This window comes from Falco punctatus (assembly GCF_963210335.1).
Source record: "Falco punctatus genome assembly, chromosome: 9".
In the NCBI taxonomy this organism is placed as follows: Eukaryota; Metazoa; Chordata; class Aves; order Falconiformes; family Falconidae; genus Falco; species Falco punctatus.
This window is the reverse complement of record NC_137589.1, coordinates 38,926,411-38,952,372: the sequence shown is the minus strand read 5'-3', so window position 1 is coordinate 38,952,372 and position 25,962 is coordinate 38,926,411. Positions and strand designations below refer to the sequence as shown.

Sequence of the window (25,962 nt, the reverse complement as noted above, 5' to 3'; positions counted from 1 at the left end):
AACTAAAAGGGAAGACATACAGACTGATACTGAAATTGTGTAATTAATTGTTAGTTTTTATTTGGTTGGGTTTTTTTCACTGGAGGACCACAAAACTGCAGGCAGGTCCCTGTTGTTTTAGGATCAGTACCTAACTGGTAAGAACTCTCAGAGAACTAATGATATGAGCATTTATGTCACTAATTTTTTAGGGCATAAAGAAAAAAAAAGCGGAGTAAGAAGGGTGTCAGACACACAGAGGCTGTGATTACTCACATGTGACTGTAGAGTCTGTGTGGAGCTGAAGCCCCAGGCCAGTACCTCTTTATCCTATAGATACCGGTCAGGTGTATGCTTTCAAGTTACTGAAGCAATTTTTGTTTAACTGTTACTTACAATGGCTCATTAGTGGGTTATTCCACTGGGTAGCTTATTCTGTTGTTGCTATTATGGCATAATTGGGTCTTTCAGAGGACTTGGGGTCAGTAAGAACATGATGTCCATGTACAGGTTTGGGAGAATGCTTTGGTTCTATGACATTTTGCATTTTCAGTGCAAAAGACGCTCTCTAAAAAGGAGAGCTACTTGCTGATTCTTCATTTCTGAGGGGGACAAGCTAAGCTGGGAGTGAGGAACTGATAATTTCTGAATTCACTTCTGTTGACGATGCTTTTTCTTTCTTTGTATTAAAATTTATAGTGCAAGTGTGGTTTTGTGCCTCTTAAACTAGCAGCTGTGCTGAATGTACCAAACTCTCGTGGCTGTGAAGATCTGTCTCATTATATAAGAGGCTGTAACAGAGAAACGAACACCTTTTTGTTCTGTTTTTACTTCTGAAATTTGGTGCAGCTCCCAGTAATCTGGACAGCTATTTTTGGATTTTACTGCTTCACAAATTCAGTTGTTCGGGGGTTTTTCTGACCTTTTACATGTCTTCTAGAAGCTTGAAATTACTATGCTAAGGTTTTCCAGTTCTCAAAGGAATGCATTTATTTGGAGGAAGAAGGAAGGAAAGAGAATGCTGTTCACATGCACCCTGGTTTTACAGTGCTTCTTTTAAAAGTACTCTTGCAGTTCCTCTGGCTCAGGATCCCATACTGTAACCAAAAAATCTCCAGTTACTGATTGTCCTTGGCAATTTGAGCTGCTGCTATTTCCCCATATCTCACTCTTAAGCTTATATTGAGTGTTTAAACACATTCTGTGACATGCTTATATTGGAGATCATTCCATTAATAGTCCATGTGCATAACTGCAGTGAATGACACTGCCCTCTCAGAGTTCAGGGCTTGTACCACCCCATGATGCTGTTGCAGGGAATAAAAGAAAACTGGGTTCTGGTGCTGAGCCCACTGGTTAAGAACGTTGCTGCAGAGACCTGTATGTGATTGCATGGTGGGGAAAGAATTAAACAAAAGCTGACTAGCTGTTCTACCCTCCTAAGTCGGATTTAAAGGATTTAAGCAAATCTGCTGGAATTCCTTGATCTTATTCCTGTTCCTCACAGCTCGAGTATTATACTGGGTCTGGGTATGATTGCTGTTAACTACCTCTCTTCTTTGGGCTTTCGCTGAAGATCTCTTAGGGAGGAAGCACTGATTATTTCAGCTGGTCTTAATGAATAGTAGTCCTGCCAGTTCAGGAGAAATAGATTGAGTTCTAGAGAGCCAAGAACGTTTAGAAGATGGTACTTCGTGTTCAGAAGGGTCAGTACATAATAATCTGGAAAAATCAAGACAGAAAGACTGTAGGAACTATGCTTATATCAGGGTGAGAAGGTGACTTGTGTTAAATAGCAGACTTGGGGATTTACAGCTACTTCAAACTTGCCCACACAAAAGAGTTCAAGGTCTGTTTTACCTTATCTTTAGATATGTTACCTATCTAAACTGCCATAGTTATATTGTTATGATTTCCTTCTTGGTCTTCCTCTCCACCTTGGGGAGGGCTGTGCAGCCATGAGAAGCTTTGGAAAATCTGAGCTCCACCTCTCTCAAGATATCATAATGGCAAGAAGGAAATAGTTCCAAAGGAGGACCCATCACAGAGGAGACAACTGCAAAACCTGCTGTATCTTTGCACAGCTTGTCATTCCTCCAGAAACTGAATGCCAAACTTGGACTTCTGTGGCTTTTGGTGCACCGATCTGTGCTTCCTTTAATATCACTGTCTGGGAAATCACTTTACCTAGGAAAGCCTTGCCTTGAGAGGGAAGCAACTTACAAGCTACTGTGAGAGGAATCCAGTACAGGCTTTTGCTAGAGGTTTTAAACACTGTTAGTATGTGTCAGAGGGCTAAATAGATGTGCGTCTTATGGGAGCTCTGAAGGGGTATCAGCAACCCCTCTACTTCTGACTAAGGAGCACATTTCCCTGAATGCTAGTAGATTTTTCTGTTGCTGCCTCCAGTATATCCTTTCCTTGTGTTTTCACTGGAGTAAGTGTTCTAAATTCCAACACATTCCCATATTTTCATTTTGCTTTGCCTTTTTTTGCTAGTGCTGCCTGAGAATTACAGCGTGCTGTAGCATATAAGCTATTTCCACCCCCTGTTGCCCTGATCGTCTGCCTCCCTCACTGCGAGGATATAGGAGATTTGCTCCTAATTAACCCAGCGTAAGTCTTGGCCAGATCCAGCGTGTCCAGAATACACTGTGGTACAAATCCACTCCAGAAAGGTCTCCCTCCTGCCACTCAGTGACTCCTGTAAAAGGTCCAGCATGTAGTGAAATTTCCTTGCCTTTGACAAGTGGCTGAGGATGAGGCAACACAAAACTGGCATGTGATGTAAGTAATGGGCAATAACTGAGGGAAGAGAAGAGGCTTTTTGTCAAGCCAATGGATTTTTATCAGCCCATTCCTTGTTTTTATGTTGAAGGTGTCTTTGGAAATGCTACTCAGTAGACTTGGCCAGAAGTGAGCTCATTTCTTAAGGTGACCTTCATGTTTCATGCTGCAGAACACCAGGAGTTAACCCCTCCAAAATCAGAATATAAATATATGAAATGCTCAGACTGAGCTGAGGACTGACACAGGGCATGTGTAAAAAAATTTCCAAGACTGAACAGCATCAAATGGACCAGTTCCTTTCCTGGGTTTAATAATGTTTCAAACTTTTGTGGTAGCCTCTAATCTTAATTCATATGAAGGAGCAGTAAACTTGAAAGCACTAAAAACCCCCACAAGATTGTCCATAGCAATACAATAATGATCAACCCTCTGGAAAGCATCCTAGCCAATCGAGTGAAAACGACTTTGCAGCCCAAGGTCAAGAAGACACTCGATGGAAAAGATCTCTGGAGGCAGTAGGCATGGTGGTAAGATGCGGGGCTGAAAACTGGGAGTGTGTCCTGGAGAGGGCTGTGCCACCTGTGGGCTTTCCACAGGGAGATCTGGAAGCTGCTTTATCTAAAGTTTTCTGGCGCCCATTTACCTGGGCTCAAATCTGAGAGTCTGACCTCAGGAAGCTGCAAGCAGCTAATTGAGGAGGCGGGTGGGGGGGTGGGGGATAAAGTCCAGATTCTTTCCAGCACGTCTAATCTCTGGCAAGTGTACGCGCACAAGCCCTTTCCTTCTCCGGCGTTGCTTCTGGAGGTTTGGCAGCAGGATACAGCCCCGGCTCCCCGCCGTAGCCTTTGTGCTTCAGGGAGAGGGCAGAGGCTGCCGGGGGAAGGCAGCGTTGCGGGAGGGGAGCGAGCGAGCAGAGGCAGAGACAGTGGGGTGCACGCTGTGCCCCACCTGCCCACGCTTGCCACCTCCTGTTTTTCAGGGTGCTAGAGAAATCCTGGGGCATGTTCTCTTCCTTCCTTTCTCTTCCTTCTTTTTCCCCTTTCCGAAGAGAAGAACCAAGGAGAAGAGATGAGGAGAGAAAGGGGAAAGTGAAATTCTGAGACGCTGCTGGGAACTTTGATCCCGTGCATCCCTTTCCCTGCATAGAAATGGAAGAGGCATCCCGCTCCCTCTGGGGCGGAGCGGCTAGTGCCCTGCTCCCGGAGAAACCCAGCTGCAGAGCTCGGGGAGGAGGCAGCAGCTGAGCGTGAATGTGATGCTTGAGGAAGCTTCTGCTCACTTTGCACAGGAGGGATGGAGGTCCCCAAAGTACTTGGGCTCCTGGTAAAGCTCTTAGGTCTGTTATCCTGTCTCAGATGCATGGAGGTAAGAAATGGTTATTCTTCTATCTGTTTGTAAGAAGTCACATGGCTCTTTTAATATCCTTGCTGTAAGTGGATCTTGTTATTACTTGAATATCTTTTCCAAGGCATCTAGGCAGCTGTGGTCCCTGAGAAGGGCTAGGCAGCTCAGGGAGGGATTTATTTCGTTGTGCATATGGAATTTAGAAAAGGAAACAAAGCAGGAAAGAAGGATGCACTAGGGCTTGCAGATGCTTTGGCTCAGGTTTCCTATGTTTCTCAGGCACTGCAGTGACCCTGGCAGGAGAGATCCTTTGTTTCTGTTCTTTGCTGATTGACTGATTACCCCTATTGCTGTTGTGGACAGATGATTTATAGCCACACGGACCTGGGGCAGCGACTGCAGCACAGGCTGTTTGCACTAAAATTTGGAGATGGTCAGTGCTGGGGTATTTTGGAAGCTGCTACGGGAACTGGCAGCAACTGATCTTTCATTATAAGGGAAGTATATTGCTTGGACTGCAGCTCTTTCATTTACGGTCTGTCTCCAAAAGGAGCAGGTTCAGGCTTTCATATATAGCCTGTTATTAGTACAGCCCATCCCTCTATCGCCTGCAGGCTTACATGTGTGTGCAGGTGCATACTAAAACCTAGGAGTTGAGGGACCTGGATTGTGGCTCAGTCATATGTTTGGTGCAGTCACAGAAGTGTAGCTTGGCTCACTTTCTGCTCTTTGCAAAGAGCTTAGAGATCCTCGGACAAGTCCTTCAACCTTGTCAGTTCACAGGCCTTTATATGGGCTTGCAATAGCCTGATACGTGCAGGCAGATGGATTTTTGGCTGAAAAGGATTTTCCAGTTAAATGTTGTTTTATCTGTGTGTCCCGTTGCGCACATGCACCTGAGATCTGATCTGCTGTTTCTGAAGCATGCCAGGAATTCATCTTCAATGTGCAGTGTCACGTTCTGACTTCTGGAGCTTGACGCTGGAGCTTGGCTGTGGTTGTCAACACCTGCTGGTCCATACTCACAAGCTTGATTTGAAAATGACATCTGCCATGAGTAGGTGTCATTCTTGTCAGGTATCTGTGGGAACTATCTGTGCTTATTCCAGAAGTGGATTTGGTTTAATTCCAAATTTTACTGTTCCCTTTTCCAGGTGGAGGTAAAGCTGGGAGAATCAAAATTACTGCATTTTGAAATAAAAAAAAACAACCCAACAAGAACGATTTGCCATAGCTAGTATTCTTTATATGCATACCTCTGCTCTGTGAATTACAGCTCCTTGTTCATATAAAGGCATTATAAATGTTAATTAGAAAGTATTTAGAAATGAATTGAACTACAAGGAGCTACCAGAAGCCTGTACAGTTTCTTTTTTTTCACTCTGGGTCTGTGAAGATCTTGCACCTGCTTGTACACCATGTAATGGTGTTGAGTGGAGATCCCTATCTCTAAGCCAGCAGTCAAGTTATAACCACCAAAAACACTGCCTGTAAGAGGAAATGCAGTTTTGGGACCAGGCAGGATGCTGGAATTCTGAGGACTGTGTTTCATATTTTTGGTTCTTAGCTATTTAACCCCATTTGGATAATAATATCATAGGCCGTATCATCTTCTCATGTATTAGAAACAAAATCCTCAATAAAGTCTTGTTGGGTTTTCTTCTTTAGGTGTTATGCCACTTGGTATGTGGATGTTTATTACTATTTTAACACAGCGTTCCTTGGGGGCATCATCCCATCACATAGATATATCTCTATTTGCCACTGTGGCCATAGGTGGTGGCTTGCCCTACAAACGGAGAGAATTAATGGTTATTCATTATTTTACTCACTAGTAACAATGAATTTCTTCTAGCTTTTCCTTCCATAGGCATCTCACTTAAGCTTCCAATTCTGCTCGAAAAGAACAAGCAGAGCCCTGTAAGGTAGTGCTTAGATCAAGGGTAAATCTCTGTAGGCCAGCAACTATTCATTTTGCTGTTAGTGGGCAGAGCTGTGATTGGGTTTGGAGAGGAGCAATGGGGAGAGCAGGGAAGAGGCTGGTTACTGGGGTGTATTTGCCTGAAGCAGCAAAAGGCTGAGCTGCTTTTAGGACATGCCCATGTTTATTTCATCGGATAATCATCTCTGCTTTTGCTCTGTTTTTTTTCCCAGGCTTTCCTGGGATCCCAGCCCAACCAAAACCATTTGCAGAGTGCAGGTAAGAACAAGAAGTTATTAATTCAGTCATCAGGCACATTCTTTCCTGCAATGGTGATGAGACCATAGGTACAATGAGCCACTGCTGTCTGGTTTTCTTCTTTTCTTTCCATCACTTCTTCAGTCTTTTCTCCTGCCTCAGTGTCTGTTTATCTCCTTCCCCAAAATGGCCAGACTGCTTTCTTTCCTTCATGTCTAATACTCTTGCAGTTCCCTATTCCTCCCACACTCTTTTCCTTTCACTTCTTTCTCTGCCTTAGTCTTTTTTGCATGCTCACGTTTCCTCCGCTCTAATAACTACTGAATTCTTGTACCCCTCCTCAGCTGATGCAAAGCGCACAGTGTGTTTTCCAGACACCTACCTGTAACTGCTTCTGATTTTTATACCTTGAAGTTAACCTACGCCTGTCACTTACCCCCTCTGGCCTTGGCAGTGGCTAGAAGGCAAATGGCATGAGACAAAGTTTCTTTGTGCCCTTGCTGTTTGCCCTACATGTCCTTATGGCAGAAGGGTTTTCTGAAAGTGTTGGCTTCTCTGTGTTTATTCAGTGAATAGGGCTATAACTGTTATCCCTTTCTGAGTCTGCTCTTCCCAGGTTAGGGGCTCTAAAAAGCCCACCTTCACACAGAATCTGGTTCTGGTTTCTCTCTCTGTTATTTCAGGATCATGAATGGAGAGTTTTCTTCTGTTAAAGACCATATTAAATTAATTGTTGCGGTTTCTTTACATGAGATATTTCACATGGGCACTGGTCTGGAACATTGGCACCTGCACTTCTCCCCAGCATAGGTTCCCTTTCCTTTCCTGTGCGTTGGGTACGTGCAGATAAGCCAGGCGATGTGCTAATGGGTATAGGGAACGTACCTACAGTGAAACACAGTGTCATTTCCCACCTTCCCACTTTACAGAATGAAATTATAGTTAATTTGAAACTCTTCTCAATTTCAATCGATTTAGACAGGCAATTAATCTTCTAAAGAGCCCAGGATCAAATTTAAAAGTATCTTATTCAGGTGCCAAAGCAGGTGGGGAAGGAAGTGGAGGAGTGTGTGCCAGGCTCAAGTGCTGCTCCGAATGAATACTTCTATGGAAATAAGTGGTAATGGGAACCGTTCAACTTGTCCATGTGTGGGCCTGGAGTTAACACGTTTCAAAGGTCTGTCTAGGCAGTTCACGACTTCCAGATTGGTTTGTAGTGCGTATTATAAGTGTTCTTTGGGCAGCTGCCTTGAAGAATTGAAATCAAGCAAGTAGCAAAGAAGGCTGCAGACACATGAGGTGTTTCAGGAGATCAGCTGCTATCTCCCAGCTTGTCTGAGCCCCCGTGTGTGATGCCTTAAGTGATGCTGACAGCTCCCTTCCTGTGTCCAGCGTCCAGCGTGTGTGGCATTGGACCTCTCGGGTATTACAACGGCTCACTGGCGGTCACTGAGGCTGGGGCAGAGTGCCTCAACTGGGCAGAGTTCCCTGATTATGTTCAGCAGTACCCAGACCGTGGCTTGGGGGACCACAACCACTGCAGGAACCCGGATGGGGGAACTACACCCTGGTGCTTCTACCGGCTTGCATCAGGAGCCATCGGCTGGGCTAACTGCGACTGTAATCAAGGTAAGGGCTGCTGCATGTCTCTGCTGGTGCCCAAGCTGGACTGTCTCAGGGGGCTCGGGCCAGAAATGTGTGCTGCAGAGACTTGCAAGCAGCAGGTGGGACACCTTGTGAAAGAAGCACAATACAATAACTGTTCCAAATTGTCAAAATAATTAGGGCTACAGAACAGCCTGTGTGGGAGAAGAACGTCTGTATATAGTAGGGGGTGGATTTAAGCTGCAGTTGTCATAATGCCTTGTATAGATGTTTTATTCTCATACAAGGAAGCTTCTTTTTTTTTTTTTTTTCTTACTGTTAACTTATGCCACTTTGGAAACAGTTTAAGTTATGTGGAAAACAACCCACTCCTGCTCCTTAAGTGTCTGTATCAGAGCTCTCCTTGTGTAAGTGTAGCGGTTCAAATGCAACAGGGAAAAATCTTGTTGGCTAGGTTTGTAAGTCTTCTGTGGCAAGGTTGGTCACAGGCTTGCTTTAAAATTCCTCACGATGTTGACTCAAGGACTGCTGCTTACTTTGAGGCATGCAAGGGAGCTGAGCGCTCTCAATGTGCTGACTCCACTGTAACATTCTTGAAACTTTTGTTTGTCCTCCTGTCTTCTGGCCTTCCTTGCTTCTCCCACATTTTGCAAAACAGATGAAGTACCACTTTAATAACTGAAATTACAAAGTATTTTCCCTTGCCAGTGGAAGTGCTTTCAAAGGTGGCTTCCTTAAAGTGATGGATACAAATGTAGTTGTGCTGTGTGCCTGCATCGAGGTGCTACAGACAGAAGGTGTATCCTTCTCCCAATACATAACTGAGTGAGGAGATGTGCTTTCTAAACAGTGGTAGATATTTGTGGTGCAGTGGGAATTGAAAGGGCATTTACACTGGCACTTGCTTTTCCCAGAGAGATTAAAGAGGATTCACCTGTTGTTACTGAACAACAGTTGTAGCAACAGTGAGTCTTGTAGATGAAGTAGTCAGTGGGAAATAAATCAGTGGAGTGTCAGAAGGAATTAGAGCCTGCCATTTCCATGCATCTTTTCAAGGGAGCATGTAAAATTATCCCCGTTTCACAGGAAAATCCAGGAGCTGTGGCAGAAGCCAAGTTTCCTGCCAATATTTTACCATGGCTTTGAGAAGAACATAGCTCCAGCCATCCTTCTGAGCAGCTGTTGCTGGAAGCGGGAAGGTGCTGTGTCCTGCACTCCTGCATGCAAGTCACTTCAGTGACAGCACCAGCAAAACAAGCAAAACAGGAGTGAGAGAAGCCAAGTGCGGTTCAGCTCAGCTACATGCAAGTCCAAGACATACCAGTCTGAAACCTCTGACAGAAGATAGCCGCTTGTTTTGTTTTGTTTTGTTCTCTTTTGGAAGGTGCTGTGCGGTTGGCTGAAGATAGTAGTGTGGAGTTGTACTTCAATGGACTCTGGGGCACCATCTGTGCTGACCACTGGACTGACTGGGATGCCAGTGTTGTCTGCAGGCAGCTAGGTCTCAGGTGAGAACCTTGGTCTGGTTGTGAGATTTACGTGTTCACATGGCCTTTGAAAGAACAGCCGCTGTGGTTACAGCCCCTCTGGCGTACTGTGTTGGCTGGGGGAGTTTGTTTTGTGGGCTCGCTTCCCACTTACAAGGGTCCTTCGGTACTATTTTCTTTCTGTGGCTATGCCCAATGCAGCATTTGCAAGTTTTTTTTAAAATGGTAGTTTCTGCTCAATGCTCCAGACTGTGATGAGTGAGCTGTGAGATTGTATCCCCTTTTTAGTATTACCAGCAGGAGCTACTGTAGTGATCTAATAGAAATTTTGAGACCATGCAGCCTCTTTGGGAAACTGGGATTTGGGCCTTCAAACTTGCAAACAGCAAGGGGAGAAGGTCCACAGAGAAGAAAGAGGGTGATTCAGATATTTGGGTGTTTGAACCTGTCGATGGGTTTGTTCACCACTTTCAAACAAGGATGCCATTTCTGACCAGATCAACTCCTCTGCAGTAAATAAGAACACAAAATGGGTTAGGTGGTGGGGAGCACTTTGCGTGGTCCCGTTAGACTGTAAGTGGCCACCCCTTTATGCACTCCCAATCAACTGGGCGCACTGGGATGTGAAATGGCACAGCTGGACTGGAGAGTCACAAGAACTGAGGGGAGCTTGTAAGTCAAACAGTGCTACAGCATTTCATCACTCTGTTGCATTCTCTGTACCAGTGAGATCGGCACGGCTGGGAAGAAGAGTCATCCCAGACTGTGGCCTGTTCCGCTGCACCTGCAGTCAGCAAACTGCCACGGGGATGAGAAAGCCCTGCTGCAGTGTGGCTATCGGAAAGCTATGTCAGGAGCTTGTAACCAGGGGAGTGCCATGGTAACCTGTGTCCCTCCAGAAGGTAAATCTCCAGGGGAGGTTCACTCCCTGTTTCTTCCATTAATGTTGCTGATAAGATGTAAAATCTAAGGTTGTGAAGCTGTGGAGAGCAAGTCATTGGAGCATGTTCTTCTTTCACCTGCTATACAGGTGGTTATCTTCCTTCCAGTGGAACAAATTCACAGAGTGGGCATACTTCTACAGTCACTGAAAGATGGCTGTTGCTTATGACAACATCTGCTTTTTATCAAACCAGGTTTTTGTCTGCAGGCAGCAAAGTCCTAGTCACCACAGCAGCCAGTTAAAGAGCCATCCCTGGACCAGCAGCACCCTGGTCATGGGTTCTTCTCTGGGTTCTAGAGGGGACGATCTGGTAGGGTGGGATGAGAGCAGCCCAAGAGCTCCTCTGGCTGTTGAATGGTTCAACACCCTGAGCTGCTGGATGTGTTTTGTCTCTGTCTTGTTCTGTTGTGCTCTTTCCCTTTCTTGAAGCACAGGTGTAGGTGCCCCGCTGCGTTTAGTTGGGGGAAAGGAGAGCTTTGAAGGACGAGTGGAGGTTTACCATGATGGCAAGTGGGGTACCATCTGTGATGACCAGTGGGATGATGAGGATGCTGAAGTAGTCTGTAGGCAGCTGGGACTCAGGTAATTTCACCACTGTACGTTATGGAGTGGTAACAGAAGTATGCAGAGTGATGAACGTGAGAGCATGTCCCCTCACTATATATAGTACCAGGCCTTTCTATAGGAGGTATACAGAAAACCTGGGAAAGAGAATTCTGGACTGATCATCCTGTAAAGGGATTTTGTGCTTTAAATCCTGTCAGTTTTATAGGTTTATGCTGTGAAAAAAAAAAGTTGGTGCATTCCTACCTAAGGTTTGTTTGTGTTTATCCTTCTTTATTTTTGCACACACGTCCTAATGCAAATCTTCTTGGCCTCAGTGACAACTTGTCATGGTGGTTTCCACATGTGAACTGCAGTTGCTTGCTTGGTTAGGTTTAAACACCGCCAGTTTCACTGACTGCCCTTATCCTCTTCAAACAGGAAGGCAAGAGAGAGCACCTCATTCTCCCATGCGCCATTTAGCACTTAATGTGGGAGCTGTTGTATACTGAGCATTCTTGAAAACCAAAAGATCTCTCAGTCTTTGGGGGTTTTGCCTGTTAATGAGATTGCAAATCATTGTCCTTAGAACTCCCCGGCTGCCTGAACTGTTTGTGGTGCAGGCACATTTTTGTTATGTGTTGGAAGGTCTCATTATAAAACTTTCCAATAACATATTGTAATTAACAGCTGGCAACACTGTGTCAGAAATACAGCTTGTCAATGGGAGGACACTGACCTAGCATAGGAGAGTCCCTGTGCAAGGCAGAATCTGCGGGGACAACACTGTGATTTTCCTTGCTGAGCGTACATTTCTGTAATGTTTGCAGTGGGAACCCAAAAGCCTTGTCGTGGGCTCACTATGGGCAGGGATCTGGCCCAATCCTGCTGGATGAAGTGGAGTGCTCAGGCAATGAGCTTTCACTTGACCAGTGCAAGAAGAGTGACTGGGGACAGCAGAACTGCGACCACATTGAAGACGCTGGGGTCTCCTGCGACCCTTTCACAGGTACAGATCTACAGTTCTATGTCAGATGTGGCCAGTCTTAGTCCCATATTACACAGCTTGCTCAGCAGATAGCCCCCCTGCTTCAGGGTCCTGCAGGGCTTCCGTCTGTGGCCCCTACAAGGGCTGCCAGGTGTGGAGGCAGAGAGCAAGCACCGGGTGGGATCAAAGCCAGGCTTAGTGCGGCTCCCATGGCTTCCCACTGGTGGTACGGAAAGGCTGAGGTGAATCCTCCTCTGACGGATAGGCATGTTTTGGAGTGAGGAATGTTTGAGTACCCACTCCATCTGCGTCTGTTGTTCTTTCAGTCATGGGCTGTACAGAGGCCTCAGCAGTGGGGCACAGGCTCTTGCTTTCCTCCCCTGCCGAGCGCTGACCTTTCCTTCTCCCACCCCTTCCAGAGGGCACTGTCAGGCTGGCTGGTGGCCACAGCCCCAACGAAGGCAGGGTAGAAGTTTATTACAACGGTGACTGGGGCACAGTATGCGATGATGGCTGGACAGACCTCGGTGCACAGGTGGTCTGCAGGCAGCTGGGCTTCAGGTAGGACTGAGTGTGTGTGTGTGTGTGTGTGGTGTCTCTGCTTCCTCATTTCAAGGATTAGATTCCATCACCTTCACTGGGATAGGCTGGACCTTAATCCTTCAATGCTGTCTTTATTAGAAGGGTTATCACCATTATACAACTTTATTCAGGACGGATTAAAAGGTATCCACATCCTTTCCAAGGGGGGGGGGGGGGGGCGGGGAAGAAAAAAATATTATATCTTGCCTCATCCTGTTTTGAAAGCAGCTAACAGGCTTGGTACCATCTTTATGAAAACCAAAGTCAGAAAGTTCTCTTAACATTCCTTAAATTTGCAGGTGTATCAGCTCAGCACTGCCACCCGTTCTGCTCTGTCAGCTAGACATATCACCTGCTTCAGTAGTTGAACAAAGACTGTCAAGGCGAAAAAAGAGAAGTATTAGGGATTTTCATAATGCTTTTCTTTCAGTCTGTTGCTGAACTGTTGTCCTTCCAGGTATGAGTTTGAGGAAGATTCAAAATCAGGATAATGTAGTCTTGGAGCCAGTAAAGTTTTTGGTTTTTGGTGGATTTTTTAAAATATGATTAGGGTATCCTTTGAAAATTTCAGCTTTATAGACTGAAAAAATACTAAATTCTTCCCTTTGAGTTCAGCTGCATACTGTGTTATCTCTTGTAGTGCCTAAAAGTTTGCAGCTTTCTGCATTTCATTTCCAGGTAGCCACTTCCTATAAAAAGTAGTAGAAATACTTCAGTTGATATTTTTGATGCCTCCTCTGCTAGCCACTCCCCAAATTGATGTACCTGGTGTCATGTCTGCAAAGCAGCCTCTGTGATATAGCTGGCCCTCCGTGCTGTAATGACCGTGCCTTTGGCAAGACACTAGCAAATGGACTTGTCTGGGGGCGCCTCCCTGAAAGCTGAAGCTGGTGAGATGTGCAAGCTGCTTGGTCTCCATCCTGTGTGTGACTGAATGGTTTAGCTCAGGAGGCCACTGATATCACAGATGAGCTCTGCAGAGGAGTTTCCCTTTGAGTCTGAGCTTGGGTCCGTCTGTGGGATTAAAGAGTTTTAATGAACCTCATGTTACGTTCTGTTTCCTTCCTCTAGTGGCCCTGCTACCCTGGCCTCCGAAGGGGACTATGCTGCTGGCCAAGGCTTTATCTTACTGGATGATGTGGCTTGTGTGGGGACAGAGCTATCCCTCCTGGACTGTCCCCACAGCAACTGGGGGCAACATGACTGCTCACATGCTGAGGACGTGGGAGTCCGCTGTTCTCCAGAGAGCAACACAGTCATGGATGGCAGCCTGGGTAACTCGCCTTGCCTCTTGCCTTGGATGGTGGGGAAGTCTCACCTGCTGGTCTGCCCCTTTGGAAGCCCTGACAGATGTGGGAGTCTTCCCTGTGCTGTTTCAGTGAGGGGGCTGCTTTTTGGGGAGGATTCCTAGGAATGAGCCCTGGCTGTCTTGGGGCAGAGCCGCAGAGCTGTGGCTCCACCAGTCCTATGGCCAGACCTGCAGAGAAACTGAAAGTGGAGAGAATTGTGTTGGTGGTCTCCAAAACAAGCCTGAGGGGCTGAGGAACGGTGGCTGCCTTAGCATGCCATTGCTCACTGCTGAGATGCCTCAGCCCCCCGTCTGCAGGAACACGGGATACTTTTAACTAGACCTTTGGGGAAACTGGTGTAGTTATGTTAGTGTCACACCTTGCCAAGACAAGAGGACTTCAGATATGAGGGGCTGTTGTGTGGAAATTTGCACTCTCTTGTGGGGATGGCACTCTTTTAATTAAAAATCGTGAATGTATTCCCAGTTAGCATAATTTCTTCATTTATACGAGACCTGATACTCTCCCCTTTCCCTGCTCCAGGAGACTTTCCAGTTTGTCAGATATTTTTTTTATTGAAATAGACGGCATCCAACATTTGTGTTTTTCCTGGATGTAGAACTCTTCTCTTGCTTAGAATAATGTAATAGTTTTATAATTCAATGGATTTCTTTCCCAGGCATGTTTAAGCTTGTCCACTCTTGGCTCAGGTGTTAATAACTTTCCCTCTGTTCTTGTTCTCTTTAGTCAGCTTTCAGAATATGATTCACTAATGATTTCCAGTAAGCATTAAATAAATTATTATGTATGTAGTCTCCTGGTTTAGCACAGAGGTGAAATGCCTTCATATAGAAACACTCCTTTTTTTCTTTTTTCTTTAAGCTTACTGATACCTGGGATTAATTTTTTCCTGTGGAACCCAAGTTCTGGGCACTTCATGCTCTCTGGTGGTTTTGCTCACAGCAACCCATCTGTTTCATCCCTTAGGGCCTCCTGTGCGGCTGGTAGATGGAGAGAGCACCAAGGAGGGACGGGTTGAGGTGTTCCTGAATGGGCAGTGGGGCAGTGTCTGTGATAATGGCTGGACGGACAGAGATGCTGCAGTGGTTTGCCGGCAGCTGGGATTCAGGTAAGAGTTCTGGTAGATTCATTTACAGATAGAAACAGCTCTGAGGGTGATTGCTTCTTTCTGGACCTGTTTTGGGGGGCTTTGTTTCTTAGTTTTGGCATACCCACATAAGCTTGAGGGTCTGTGTGTGGAGCGATGCATAAATGTTATTTCTCTTAAAATGTGCTGGTGCATCAGGTTGACCTGCCTCCTGCTTACTGCAGATTAGCAACCCTCTCTCTGATTGCAGCGGTACAGCAAAAGCCAGGGCAATGGCTTATTTCGGCGAAGGCCATGGGCCTATCCATCTGGACAACATAGAATGCAGTGGCACAGAGCACGCCCTGGGGCAATGTGTCAGGCCTGACACCGGGATTCACAGCTGCTGGCACAGTGAGGATGCTGGTGTGATCTGTGACTATGTGGAAGAGAAGGTCCAAGATATCAGGAGAACAGGTGACGTGCCCATTTCCTCTGTGCAGAAATCTGGAGTGCCAGCTGTAGGATCTCACCATGCTTTTATGCTTTTATGCTTTTTTCTGGTAGTTCTTCTCTTTGGCTGAAACATTGCCTGCAAAATATGCATGTCCTGTCCTGCACCTCCTATTTTTTCCTTGTTTTCATTGTCTCAGCCTTAGGAGCACAGGGTGCTCCAGACTCGTCTGAGGAGCTCCACCCATGTCAGGCCTTTGAGCCTGCAGAACTGCCACACAGCCAAGTCACCATACCCTTCCTTAGAGCAGTAACTATGAGCAAACTTTGAGTTTTAGTGTACTGAGGAAATAGCTGTAGAGGTCCCGTTCCTGCCATAAAACTACAGATACTGCAGGTAAGCACCTCCACCAAACCTATGGGATCAAATCTGTGAATTCCACACGCACAACAGAATACAGTCAACTACCATGCAGATTAATGCCCTTGTGGAAGGTGAATGGTATTTGGCTCTGTGACAGCAAGAGCTTAAATACCTACCCAACTGCTCTAACTTTGCTGTGCAGGTCCAGAGTTTGGTGCGTGTGGGATGCGCCTGCTTCACCGTCGCAAGAAAAGGATCATAGGTGGAAACAAGTCTCTCAGGTACTACCCTGTAATTGCTGGGAAAGCCAGAACTGGTTCCAGCTTTCCTACAGGCTCTGGAAATGGCCTGACAAATGCTGAGTACACTAACACATTTTCACTAGTGATTTTTGAACTTCATTTGAACCAGTGGGCCTGTCTAGGGAAGAATCATAGAATCATTTAGGTTGGAAAAGACCTTTAAGATCATCAAGTCCAACTGTTAACCCAGCACTGCCAAGGCCACCACTAAACCATGTATTTTTTAAATACCTCCAGGGATGGTGACTCCACCACCTCCCGCAGCAGCCTGTTCCAATGCTTGACCAACCTTTCAGTGAAGAAATTTTTCCTAATATCCAACCTAAACCTCCCCTGGCACAATTTGAGGCCATTTCCTCTTGTTCTATTGCTTTTCATCTGGGGGAGGGGACCAACTCCCACCTTGCTACAGCTTCCTTTCAGTCAGCTGTAGAGAGCAATGAGGTCCCTCCTGAGCCGCCTCCTCTCCAGACTAAACACCCGCAGTTTCCTCAGCTGCTCCCCATCAGACTGGTGCTCCAGACCCCTCCCCAGCTCCGCTGCCCTGCTCTGGGCATGCTCCAGCACCTCAATGTCTTGTAGCGAGGGGCCCAAAACCGAACACAGGATTCGAGGTGTGGCCCCCCCAGTGCCAAGTACAGGGGGATGATGACTGCCCTGGTCCTGCTGGCCACACTGTTTCAGATACAAGCCAGGATGCCGTTGGCCTTCTTGGCCACCTGGGTACACTGCTGGCTCATGTTCAGCTGGCTGTCAACCAGCCCCTGCAGGTCCCCTTCTGCCAGTCAGCTTCCCAGCCGCTCCTCCCCATGTCTGTAGTGTTGCGTGGGTTTGCTGTGACCCAAGTAAATGCCAGCTGAGCCCAGGTGGGGCAGAGTGGATGGGAAGAATACAGCTCCCATGTGTGTGACACCTTTTACTCCTCTCTTTTTTCTTCAGAGGTGGTTGGCCATGGCAGGCCTCACTCCGGTTGAAAGGTTTTCGTCAAGATACTCGTCTGTTGTGTGGAGCAACACTGATCAGCAGCTGCTGGGTGGTGACTGCAGCCCACTGCTTCAAAAGGTACATTTGTGAGTGGGGAGCCCTGAGGGATATGATGAACAAGATAACCTCCTACAAGGTTATCCTCCCAGCCCAGTGGAACCACATGATTAAAGTTTCTAAACCAAGACCTTCAGGTTATGATGTGTGTGATCGTGGAGCACTTATGGGGATGACTCAGTAGAGGCTTGCTTTATCCTTCACTGCTTACACCTGCCCTCTTAACTTTGAGGGTTTACAACTTAAAGGGCACCAGCATTTTGCCATTCTGTAGTGCTTTAAGGAACCGGGAAGACTTAAGGTCACAAGCCTGTTGCAACTATTGTAGCCCTTTTTGTAGGGAAAAAAAAAAAAAGTCCTGTGCATTGTAGACAGTGATTTGGGACACCCTTTGACTGCAACAGCTGGCATTATCACATCTGTTAAAGAGGACCCACAGTCCCATAACTGGCGGTACCTTATTGGTCTCATAGCAATGGAGACTTGTGTGAGTCTGTTTCCCTCTTCGCAGGAGTGTCAAGATCTTGAGTCTCTTTTTCTTCAGGTTTGGTGTTGATGTACGGCGCTACCTGCTGCGGGTGGGTGACTACCACACAGGTGTGAAGGATGAGTTTGAGAGGGAGCTGCCTGTGGAGCGGATTGTCCTTCACAGGAACTACTGGGCCGGCAGCAATGATAATGACATTGCCCTGGTCCGGATGCGGGGCAGAGAGGGGCACTGTCTCTCCTTCAATCGCCACGTTCTGCCTGTCTGCCTGCCCAACAGGAAAGAGAAGTCTGACATCAACAGGCAAGCCTGCATCATCTCCGGCTGGGGAGACACAGGTGAGTGATGGGGCTTTGAGGGGCAAGAAAGGTGGAGGAGCCTGGTTTCAGAAGCCTGCATGGGTCATTAATTTACATCTGCACAACTCAAGGGGATGTTCTTATTGCTCCTATTGTCTGTGCTGGCGCAGGGAGGCAAGGTGACTTTTGTGCCATCATGCTTTCTTCTGATTTTAGGCTTCTTGAGCCTGCCTGTGGTGGAAGTTTGGGTTGCCATAGCATCCCTCTGCAGTGCTGCCATCTGGCCACAGCCCTCTTTTACCCTTTCTACATGTTTGCCCACAGCAGACCCCTTAGGCAGCAGCCTGTGCAGAGTTGGTGTACAAAGCCTGCGGGAGGCCCCCATGTTTCTGTGACCTCCTGCCTTCTTCATGATGCTGTAGTAGTGAAGCGGGGACTTAGAGGTGGAAGGAATCTCCCTCCAACTGCCTTGCTCCATGTCCCTGGATGTTGCCACAGGGACAGCTGGGCTTTGAGGCTGGTTTCTGTGCTAGGTTCAAGGCAGCCTGTACCTGTCCTCTTGCAGCACATTGCTATGGATCTTCCTAGGTAAAAGGGAGCAGGGAATATTCTAGCAAGTATTCATTATTAAATAGTTTCTCAAGGCAATGTTTTAGAATGCTGGGCTTGGTGGAGTCCTGACATGGATGCAATAGCAAGGTCTGGAGACAGCTTTAAACTCTTAACAAAGCTTTATCACTGGCTGTCCAGTCTTCCCACATTTGAGCATCAGAAGTGCAATGCAGGGCTTGGGGCAAGGAGGCCTTTCTGGGGCTGCTGTGATTGCAGCGAAGCCCCACATGTTCAGAAAGACTTGCTGCCAAAAGGCAAATAGCCCCAGGAGCTTGTCTGCTGATTTTTGGCTTACCCATCCTTCCCAGCTGTCACCCCAAGTGTTGAACTGCAAGTATACATTTGCCTTTGGAGTCAGTTGCACCAGGTGCATGTGTCACTCCAGGGTGTCTGGAGACAATCAACGAGCAATTTAGCCATGTAACTCTCTTAAGCTGTACTGGAGTTTAATGGCTAGAATCCCCCCACGTGCCAAACCTGCCTTTTCCAATGAGAGGGGCCATTACCTACTACCTTGTAAATTCACCATAAACCTTGGGCAGAGAAAGGTCATACACATACACATATAGCACATGAACCTTCTGTTCTGAGCAAGGCTGCAGTAATAGATTTGAGCAAATAGAGACAAATCTGGCTGAAGATGAAGTTAGCTTTCTTTGAATAATATTTGGATGCCTCTGAAGCACCTTTCAAAGCTTCTCCGAGAACTGAGTGGTTTACAAATACGACTGCATTTAGTCTTTTGAGAAAACACTGCCCTTGTTTTACGGAGGAGGAAGGGAGGCTCAGAGAGGTGAAATAAATTGAACAAGGTTCAAGTTACTTGTTGGCAGAACTAGAAGTAAGACTTGTTCTTTGATCTAACCTTTTTCTCCAACCTTTTCCCCATTTCTTTGATCTCACAGCTCTTTTTTGTGGTCTGGCTTGGCAGCCCTGTTTTCTGAAGGTCTGATGGTTCAGAAATGCTGAGCATGGCCTATTTTGGTGCTGCAGTCTTGACATGAAATGTACAAATACCTATTTTTGTTCAGAGCACTGTTGCTCTAGGTTGCTGCTGTTGTCTGCACCTAAAGGGGGCCTACAAGAAAGCTGGCAAGGGACTTTCTACAAGGGCATGTAGTGAGAGGACAAGGGGGAGTGGCTTTAAACTGAGAGAGGGCAGATTTAGATTAGATATTAGGAAGAAATTCTTTACTGTGAGGGTGGTGAGGCACTGGAACTGGTTGCCCAGCAAAGCTGTGGGTGCCCCGTCCCTGGCAGTGCTCAAGGCCAGGTGGGACAGGGCTTTGGGCAACCTGGGCCTAGTGGAAGGTGTCCCTGCCCATGGCAGGGGTCTGGAATGAGATGGTCTTTGAGGTCCCTTCCAATCCAAACCATTCTGTGATTCTATGAGTTGGTCTGCCTGGTCTGTTCTGTTCCAGGGAAGTCCTATTCAAGAACCCTCCTGCAGGGAGTGGTGCCTCTTCTCCCACGGGAAGACTGTGAGGTCCGTTATGGGCAGAAGTTCACTAACCGCATGATTTGTGCTGGAAACCTCTCTGAAGATAAACGGGTGGACAGCTGCCAAGGTGACAGTGGAGGGCCACTCATGTGTCAGAGGTCAAATGGACGCTGGATCATTTTGGGGATTACTTCTTGGGGTTACGGCTGTGGCCGGAAGGATTCCCCCGGTGTGTACACAAAGGTCAGCAAATACGTACCCTGGATCAAGAAAGTGACCAGGCTAAAATGAAAATGTCTGAGCTCTAGGAGCTTCAACATATGGTCCTTTTTGTCCTGCAGCAGCAGAAGGCTGTGGCTTCTGGCCTGGTGACTGATGAAGATTTATTTTCTCATTGGACACTGGTAAAAGACTTTAACGTAGAACTGGGAGAAAAACAGTTGTGGCTGATTCTTCAAAGTCTTTGTTTTCACTTTAGTCCATAACCTCTGAGCAGAGAAAGCAGGTGCACACTGCTAAGAATGATGAGTCTATGTTGCTCTGACTATCAGAGTCCTGTAATACAATCACATTTGTTCCTTTGCCCTGGCACACACAAATGGTAGAAGTGGAGAGATACCTGCCTCTGCAAATCTATTCCTGTTTTTGTAGTTTGCACAGTTGAAAAATGTTGCAAGGAGAGCTGAGATGCTTGGAAGATGGCACCAGGCTCTGGCATAGTGGAAAACTTCAGATATTTTTTTATAACAGCTCTCTTCAGTTCCAGGAATTAGAAGATTTGACCTGAGCTGAGGAACAGGCCAACAGCTGGTTTTTTTTTTTTCCTTCATGTTATGTCTCTAGGGGGAACCTTTTCTTTTCTGAATAGTAGGTCTGCTCCCATACAATCCCTTTAAAGTGTCTGTCCCTACTAAGAGATGTTTGTGCCTCCTGCTGTAATCCTCCATCACACATTTCCAGCTGCCAGATGCTTTGGTTTTATTGCTTCTTTCTCAATATAGTGGTTCTTTTGTGTTTGTTTCATTATTTTTTTCCCTTAAAGCAGCAACTCTTAGAATCAGTTGTTGGTGTGAGAGTAAATCTTCATTTTTAAGAGACAATAGGTTTTTTTCCCTCGTGATTACTATGAAGAACTTAAAAATGTGATGTCAAAAGGCTGAATAGACATGTTATTTTTCTTTAAATCCAAGTGTAATGTTAATTTCAAACATTCAGGTGTTGAATCATGATTTAACAGCTCTGCAGGAATTTTCTTTTGGTACCTTATTCACCACAGCTATTAGCTGCCCTTTATTTGTGATGTTAGTCTTTAATATCTCTGTGTTCACAATTGTCCCTGAAACACAGAAATACTCCTGAGGTATAGATACACCTCAAGCAAATTACTCACTCCTGCGTCCTATTCTTGCAGCCTCTGGGCTATGCTTCCTCTCTTCTCTTTTTTGCACTATTTCTCTTTTTATGCCTCTCAGCGGGAATAAACTGACTTAACTCAAGGGTATGCAGGCACTGACATCAAGCTGTAGTTCTTAGCCTGAACAGAAATAATGCTTTCTCTTAAGAAAGCAGGAGTTACTGAGTACTCCTTCTCATGCAAACAAATGAAGAGTTTCCTCTTAGGCCTTAAGCACTTTTGTAAGTTAATTTACTATTCTCAAGTAAGCAGAAAAGTATAAAAATAGATGGAAGGGCTAAGTGCATTAACAGTTGTGCAGTGCACAGTGACTTCTTACTATGTGTAGGCAAGCCAGAGAGAGGACAGGTCTGCTCAGGAGCAGGGGCAGTAAGCTTTGATGTATAACCAAGGACCTGAACATGGAATAGTAATAGACATACAGAACTTGTGCTAGATGTGTGTGTTTTGGATTTGCTTATGCACTGTAGGGTAGGCAATGATGGGGTCAGGCACTGGCCTGCTGTCTAGGAGGTCTGCACTCAAGGCACTGAGGTGTTACCAAGGCAAGAACAGAAGGCAGAGCGCAGCCTGTGGATTAGCAATGTCATATTACAGGGCATGTGGTGATGGGTTCCTTAAAATTGCCTTGGGTTCAATAAGTAGTGATTACTAAAAGCTTTAATTTGTCTCCTAGAAAACAGCTTCATGTAAAGGTGCTGACCTGGCTAGGTAGCTGATTTTTGTGTGTGGATGCTAAACTGAACAGTTCCATTTACCCTCTCCAGGGATTATAGGATAGTTGGGTCATCGGTGTTGCAATGGACTGTTTAAAAATCCTGCTTGAAAACTTTATTTTAAAAAAGGATTGTAGGAATCTTTAAAGCATGCAATGTTGGAACCCCTGCAAAGTGGCCTTTGAGACAGATCTGATCTGTTTGTGCCTCTTCTCGAGAGGCTGAATGTCTGCAGTGCAGCTTGTGCTGATAAGCCTGCTGAAGTGCCAGGCTTGGTGCTTTGGCAGCGCTGTGCTTGGCTCCATGTTGGCTCTGTTGTCCTACAGCTGCTGGCAGAGTCCCTAAGATACAAGCTGCAGACTGCTCCTTATCTCCCAGGAATTAAAATGACAGGAGGACTGAGGGCAGTTGTGTCACAGACCTCTGGTCTTGTGGGGAATTAAATGAATGCCAAGTTCCACACTGGCAGCAACAGTACCTGTCTGGGAAATATGGAGGGATTTGGCTTTTAGCTTCGGCCTCCCCCAAGCCAGCATGCTACTGCAGCTGAAACGGAGTTTCTGTGCCTTGGGTGCTGTCACATCTCTAGTTTGACCTGTTTTGATCTTTCAGTTTATACCCATAACCACAACAGGTACAGAAACACCCAAAGGACTGAAACTATGAGGTTATTTCCCTAAGCCTACTTAGCTTGTTCCAATTCAGGAGTTAGAATGAATTACCATGTAACATGAGTGAGACACAGGCCTGGCATTGACTTCTGAAATGCCCATGTACTAGTTCAAAGTATTTCTTTCTCCTAGGTCTTGTCACTGTGAAAGCTGTGCAAATCCTGTAATTAACAGCCCGTGAGTCCTACATGAGCCAGGAGGAGGGAAGGAAATATCCAATCTCCTTCACCTGCTTTTACACCCTACTGGTACTATAGGCAAGCCTGCCAATACTCTCCTCAATTCTCCTGACCTGTTTTTCAGAGCACCACTGTTGCTCTTTACTGTTTAAGCTGGGACTGTGGCCCAAACCAAACTCACATGCTTTGCCACCGAGGCTTACTGGAACTGTGTGGTTGGATGAGTGGCACTCAGCCACCCTAGGACTGTATTTTGTACTTAATGTTGGCCAGCAGCAGATGTTTTGAAGGATAGTACATGTGAGTTTGTACCAAACAAGTTTTAACAACCTTTCCTTTTGGGGAATTTTGTTCTTGGCCCATTTAAATTAATTACTTGTATTACTGTTATTATCACAGCAAATAGAAGTACAAGTGCTTGGTCCTCAAGGTGTTGTACAAACACTATGCGCTATCCTTTTGTGATTCTTTTTTTTTTTCTGAAGTGTGAGAGTTTATATCCCTAACTTTTAAAAAGCTATTTAATGTAAACAGTCTTCATCTTCCATATAGTTGTTTAATCCTGTATTTAATCCAACTAAACTCTCAGCCTCAATATAATTTTGAGAACCAATCTCAGAGAACCAATATAATTTTATTCTCTGTAGCACATAATTTCTTTTTATGGCTCCTGAATTAATTGCCTTTTGTTTTCATTGAATCCCATCTGTCCTTGTGTTCTCAGCTATCAGAGGAAATAATGGGCCTGGCTTTATATTCTCTGTTGACCATTATTCTAGAGGTAGTCCCTTTTCTAAAACTGGCTTCTCTGTCTCTCTTTAACCCAAACTGTCTATGTATCTGATAACATGCTGACAGTCTTGCCATGTCTTCTTTTTCTGCTGGATCTTTAAGCTTTGGTAATCAGAACTGAATGCAGTTTGCCAGGGGAGGCTATGCCATCTGCTGATTATTTTCAGTATTATTTTTTATTTCCCACAGTAGGAAATGCTGTATGTGTGTTATGTATGTACGCTGGAGCTGGCTTTAAACTCGCTAGTGTGGTCTTGGCGGCAGCCTGGCTACAACGGGATGAAAACCAGCCAAGGTTAAGTTCCCCTTGTGTCTCAGGCAGCTGCAGCAGCCCCTGAGTGCAGAGCAGTTGCTGTGGGTATGGCTGGGGAGCATAATGCAGCTCTGGGCAGGGAGAACCTGACCAGCTGTGTGGGGCTTTGCCTTGGCTGACATACTTGTAGGGCTGATACATTCATCAGTCTTTGCACCATTAGTCCGTTGGATAAGGCTAATGAACATACACTATTTTCAGGAGCTGATTGCTCAGTCACTGTTGCTGGTAGCTGCACTGTGCTGCGTGGATGCCATGAGACAGCACTCCCGTAGCAGCATGGCACATGCTGGTTATTTGAGAAAGGGAACGTCACTATGACTGGCTGGGAGCATTGGCAGGAGTAGAAGTGTGGCTACGGTAAGGGTCTAAGGAGCAGCTATTAGTGCTCCAGGTACCCCTCTTTGAGGGGATACCCCAGTGCTTTACAAAGGCTGACCCAGTGCTGGTGTCTTCCTGACCTGCAGTGCCTGCACTGGTACCCTTACCAGTCCTGTCTTGACACCAGTCCAAGCTTTGGCCAGCTGAAGCTGGATTAAAGATTTATCCCTTTCCTGTAGCTGAGTACTGTTCTGATGATTTCTATGAATTATATTATATGCTGTAATTAATCAGGAAGCTGTTTATTAACCTGGACAGGATGTCGATTACCCTTGTAATCCTTTTACGCTTGTAGCAGAGAATAACAGATCACTTTCTCAAAGGTGTTAGTGGAGGCATTGGTGAGGAACCAGGACCATGGATATTTGCTATCTCAGGGGTAAGAGAGGTAGGCCTGCCTTTTGTCTGTCTTCCTTCCTTTCTGAAGCCAATATCCTGAAGTCTCTTCATCCCCCAAAAAAGCTGCAGTGATCCATCAACGACTTGAAGACAGATTTTTGTGTGTATATTCAGCAATCAGATGACAGCTTTTGAGACATGAACTGTGCTGTGTGATTTAACACCATCTTGACAGACTTGCGGGGAGTTTCTTGCAGCCGGGGGGAACAGAATGGCCCCTGGTGGTAACCAGCTTGGGACCACTCCTTGTGGAATGAGGCACTGTGACCTGCACCAATGCACATCTCTTGTGCTGTATTATTTGTTCAGAAAAATATTTAATGTCCCACCTAAAGAAATAAAACTCACTTGTGTAGTAGTCCACTCAGTCGTCTTAAAATCCCTTTCTGCTAACCAGGGGCTGAGCACCTCTGAAATCAGTCAAGTGCCAAAACTGTCATATCCCCTGGATCAACACCAATGGCTCACAAGGTGTGTTAATAAATGGATTATACTGTGACTGTGTGGGGCTCTGTCTTATTTTTAATAAAGGAATCTGTTCCAAGGGCAGGTTTTAGGATTTTTTCCAGCACTGAATTAAGCTAATTAAATTTCTGTATTAATGTTATTTTTAGGGCAGCTTTAACATGCTAAAGCGTGTCACGAAGTAAGCATCATGTTAGCTACCATTACAATGAAATGCAATGGTTCTTCAAATGCCACATTTTTGGCCGTTTAGAACAGGTAAGTGGTCTCTGCAGGTTGATACATTGCAATTAGAACTTAACAGGATTTAATATATCAGCTTTATAATTTTTTGTTAGAGGCAATCATTCTGTACTAGCTATGAACAAACTTGTTCAGCATTATTTAGTTGTCTTTCAGTCTAGGATTCACATGTCCCCACTCTAAGAATTAAAGCCAGCCTGTGGAAAAGTGGAAGCGGGAGGGAGATGCAGTTTAAATGAGCCTCCGATGCAAGAACACTGTTCTTCTCCCCCCACTGCTAACACCTGCATTGCTGTATGCAAAAAAATAATTATAAAAAGCATTTATGTTTGGAAGAGCAGTCCAGTTCCTTGCAAGGTCACTTCTACTGCACTGACCTTCCCAGGTCATTAGGGTTAGACTGGGGCTTGGCGTAGCTGATGCCTGCAGACTCCAAGTTTTTTAGTGTACAATTTTTTGTGTGTGCCAACTCCAGCCTGCTGTTGGGAATTGACATGCACTCACTGAAGAAAGAGCTGCTTGTGGTTAACACCTCCCTCGCTTCGTGTCTGCCTTTGGGGTTTTTTACACCTAC

General features: G+C 45.8%; 1 protein-coding gene across 4 annotated transcripts; it reads left to right on the top strand.

Annotated features, from left to right (window-relative positions):
* The first annotated feature begins 78 nt into the window (after window positions 1-78).
* Window positions 79-25,171, top strand: LOC308069229 (neurotrypsin-like). 4 transcript variants are annotated; one of them, XM_080401218.1, is made up of 16 exons: window positions 79-2,766; window positions 2,858-5,190; window positions 6,268-6,313; window positions 7,685-7,921; window positions 9,282-9,405; window positions 10,111-10,286; window positions 10,762-10,909; window positions 11,701-11,879; window positions 12,278-12,419; window positions 13,512-13,714; window positions 14,717-14,858; window positions 15,088-15,293; window positions 15,836-15,914; window positions 16,875-16,997; window positions 17,521-17,801; window positions 19,796-25,171. In XM_080401218.1, the coding sequence occupies exons 2-16, from the start codon at window positions 5,038-5,040 to the stop codon at window positions 20,104-20,106; spliced, it is 2,550 nt and encodes an 849-aa protein (XP_080257344.1). In that variant the 5' UTR covers window positions 79-2,766; window positions 2,858-5,037; the 3' UTR covers window positions 20,107-25,171. The 4 variants fall into 4 exon arrangements, with proteins under 4 accessions (XP_080257344.1, XP_080257346.1, XP_080257345.1 ...); XM_080401220.1 differs by having other exon boundaries at window positions 79-3,296; window positions 3,818-5,190; XM_080401219.1 differs by having other exon boundaries at window positions 79-4,134; window positions 5,037-5,190.
* The last annotated feature ends 791 nt before the right edge of the window (window positions 25,172-25,962 follow it).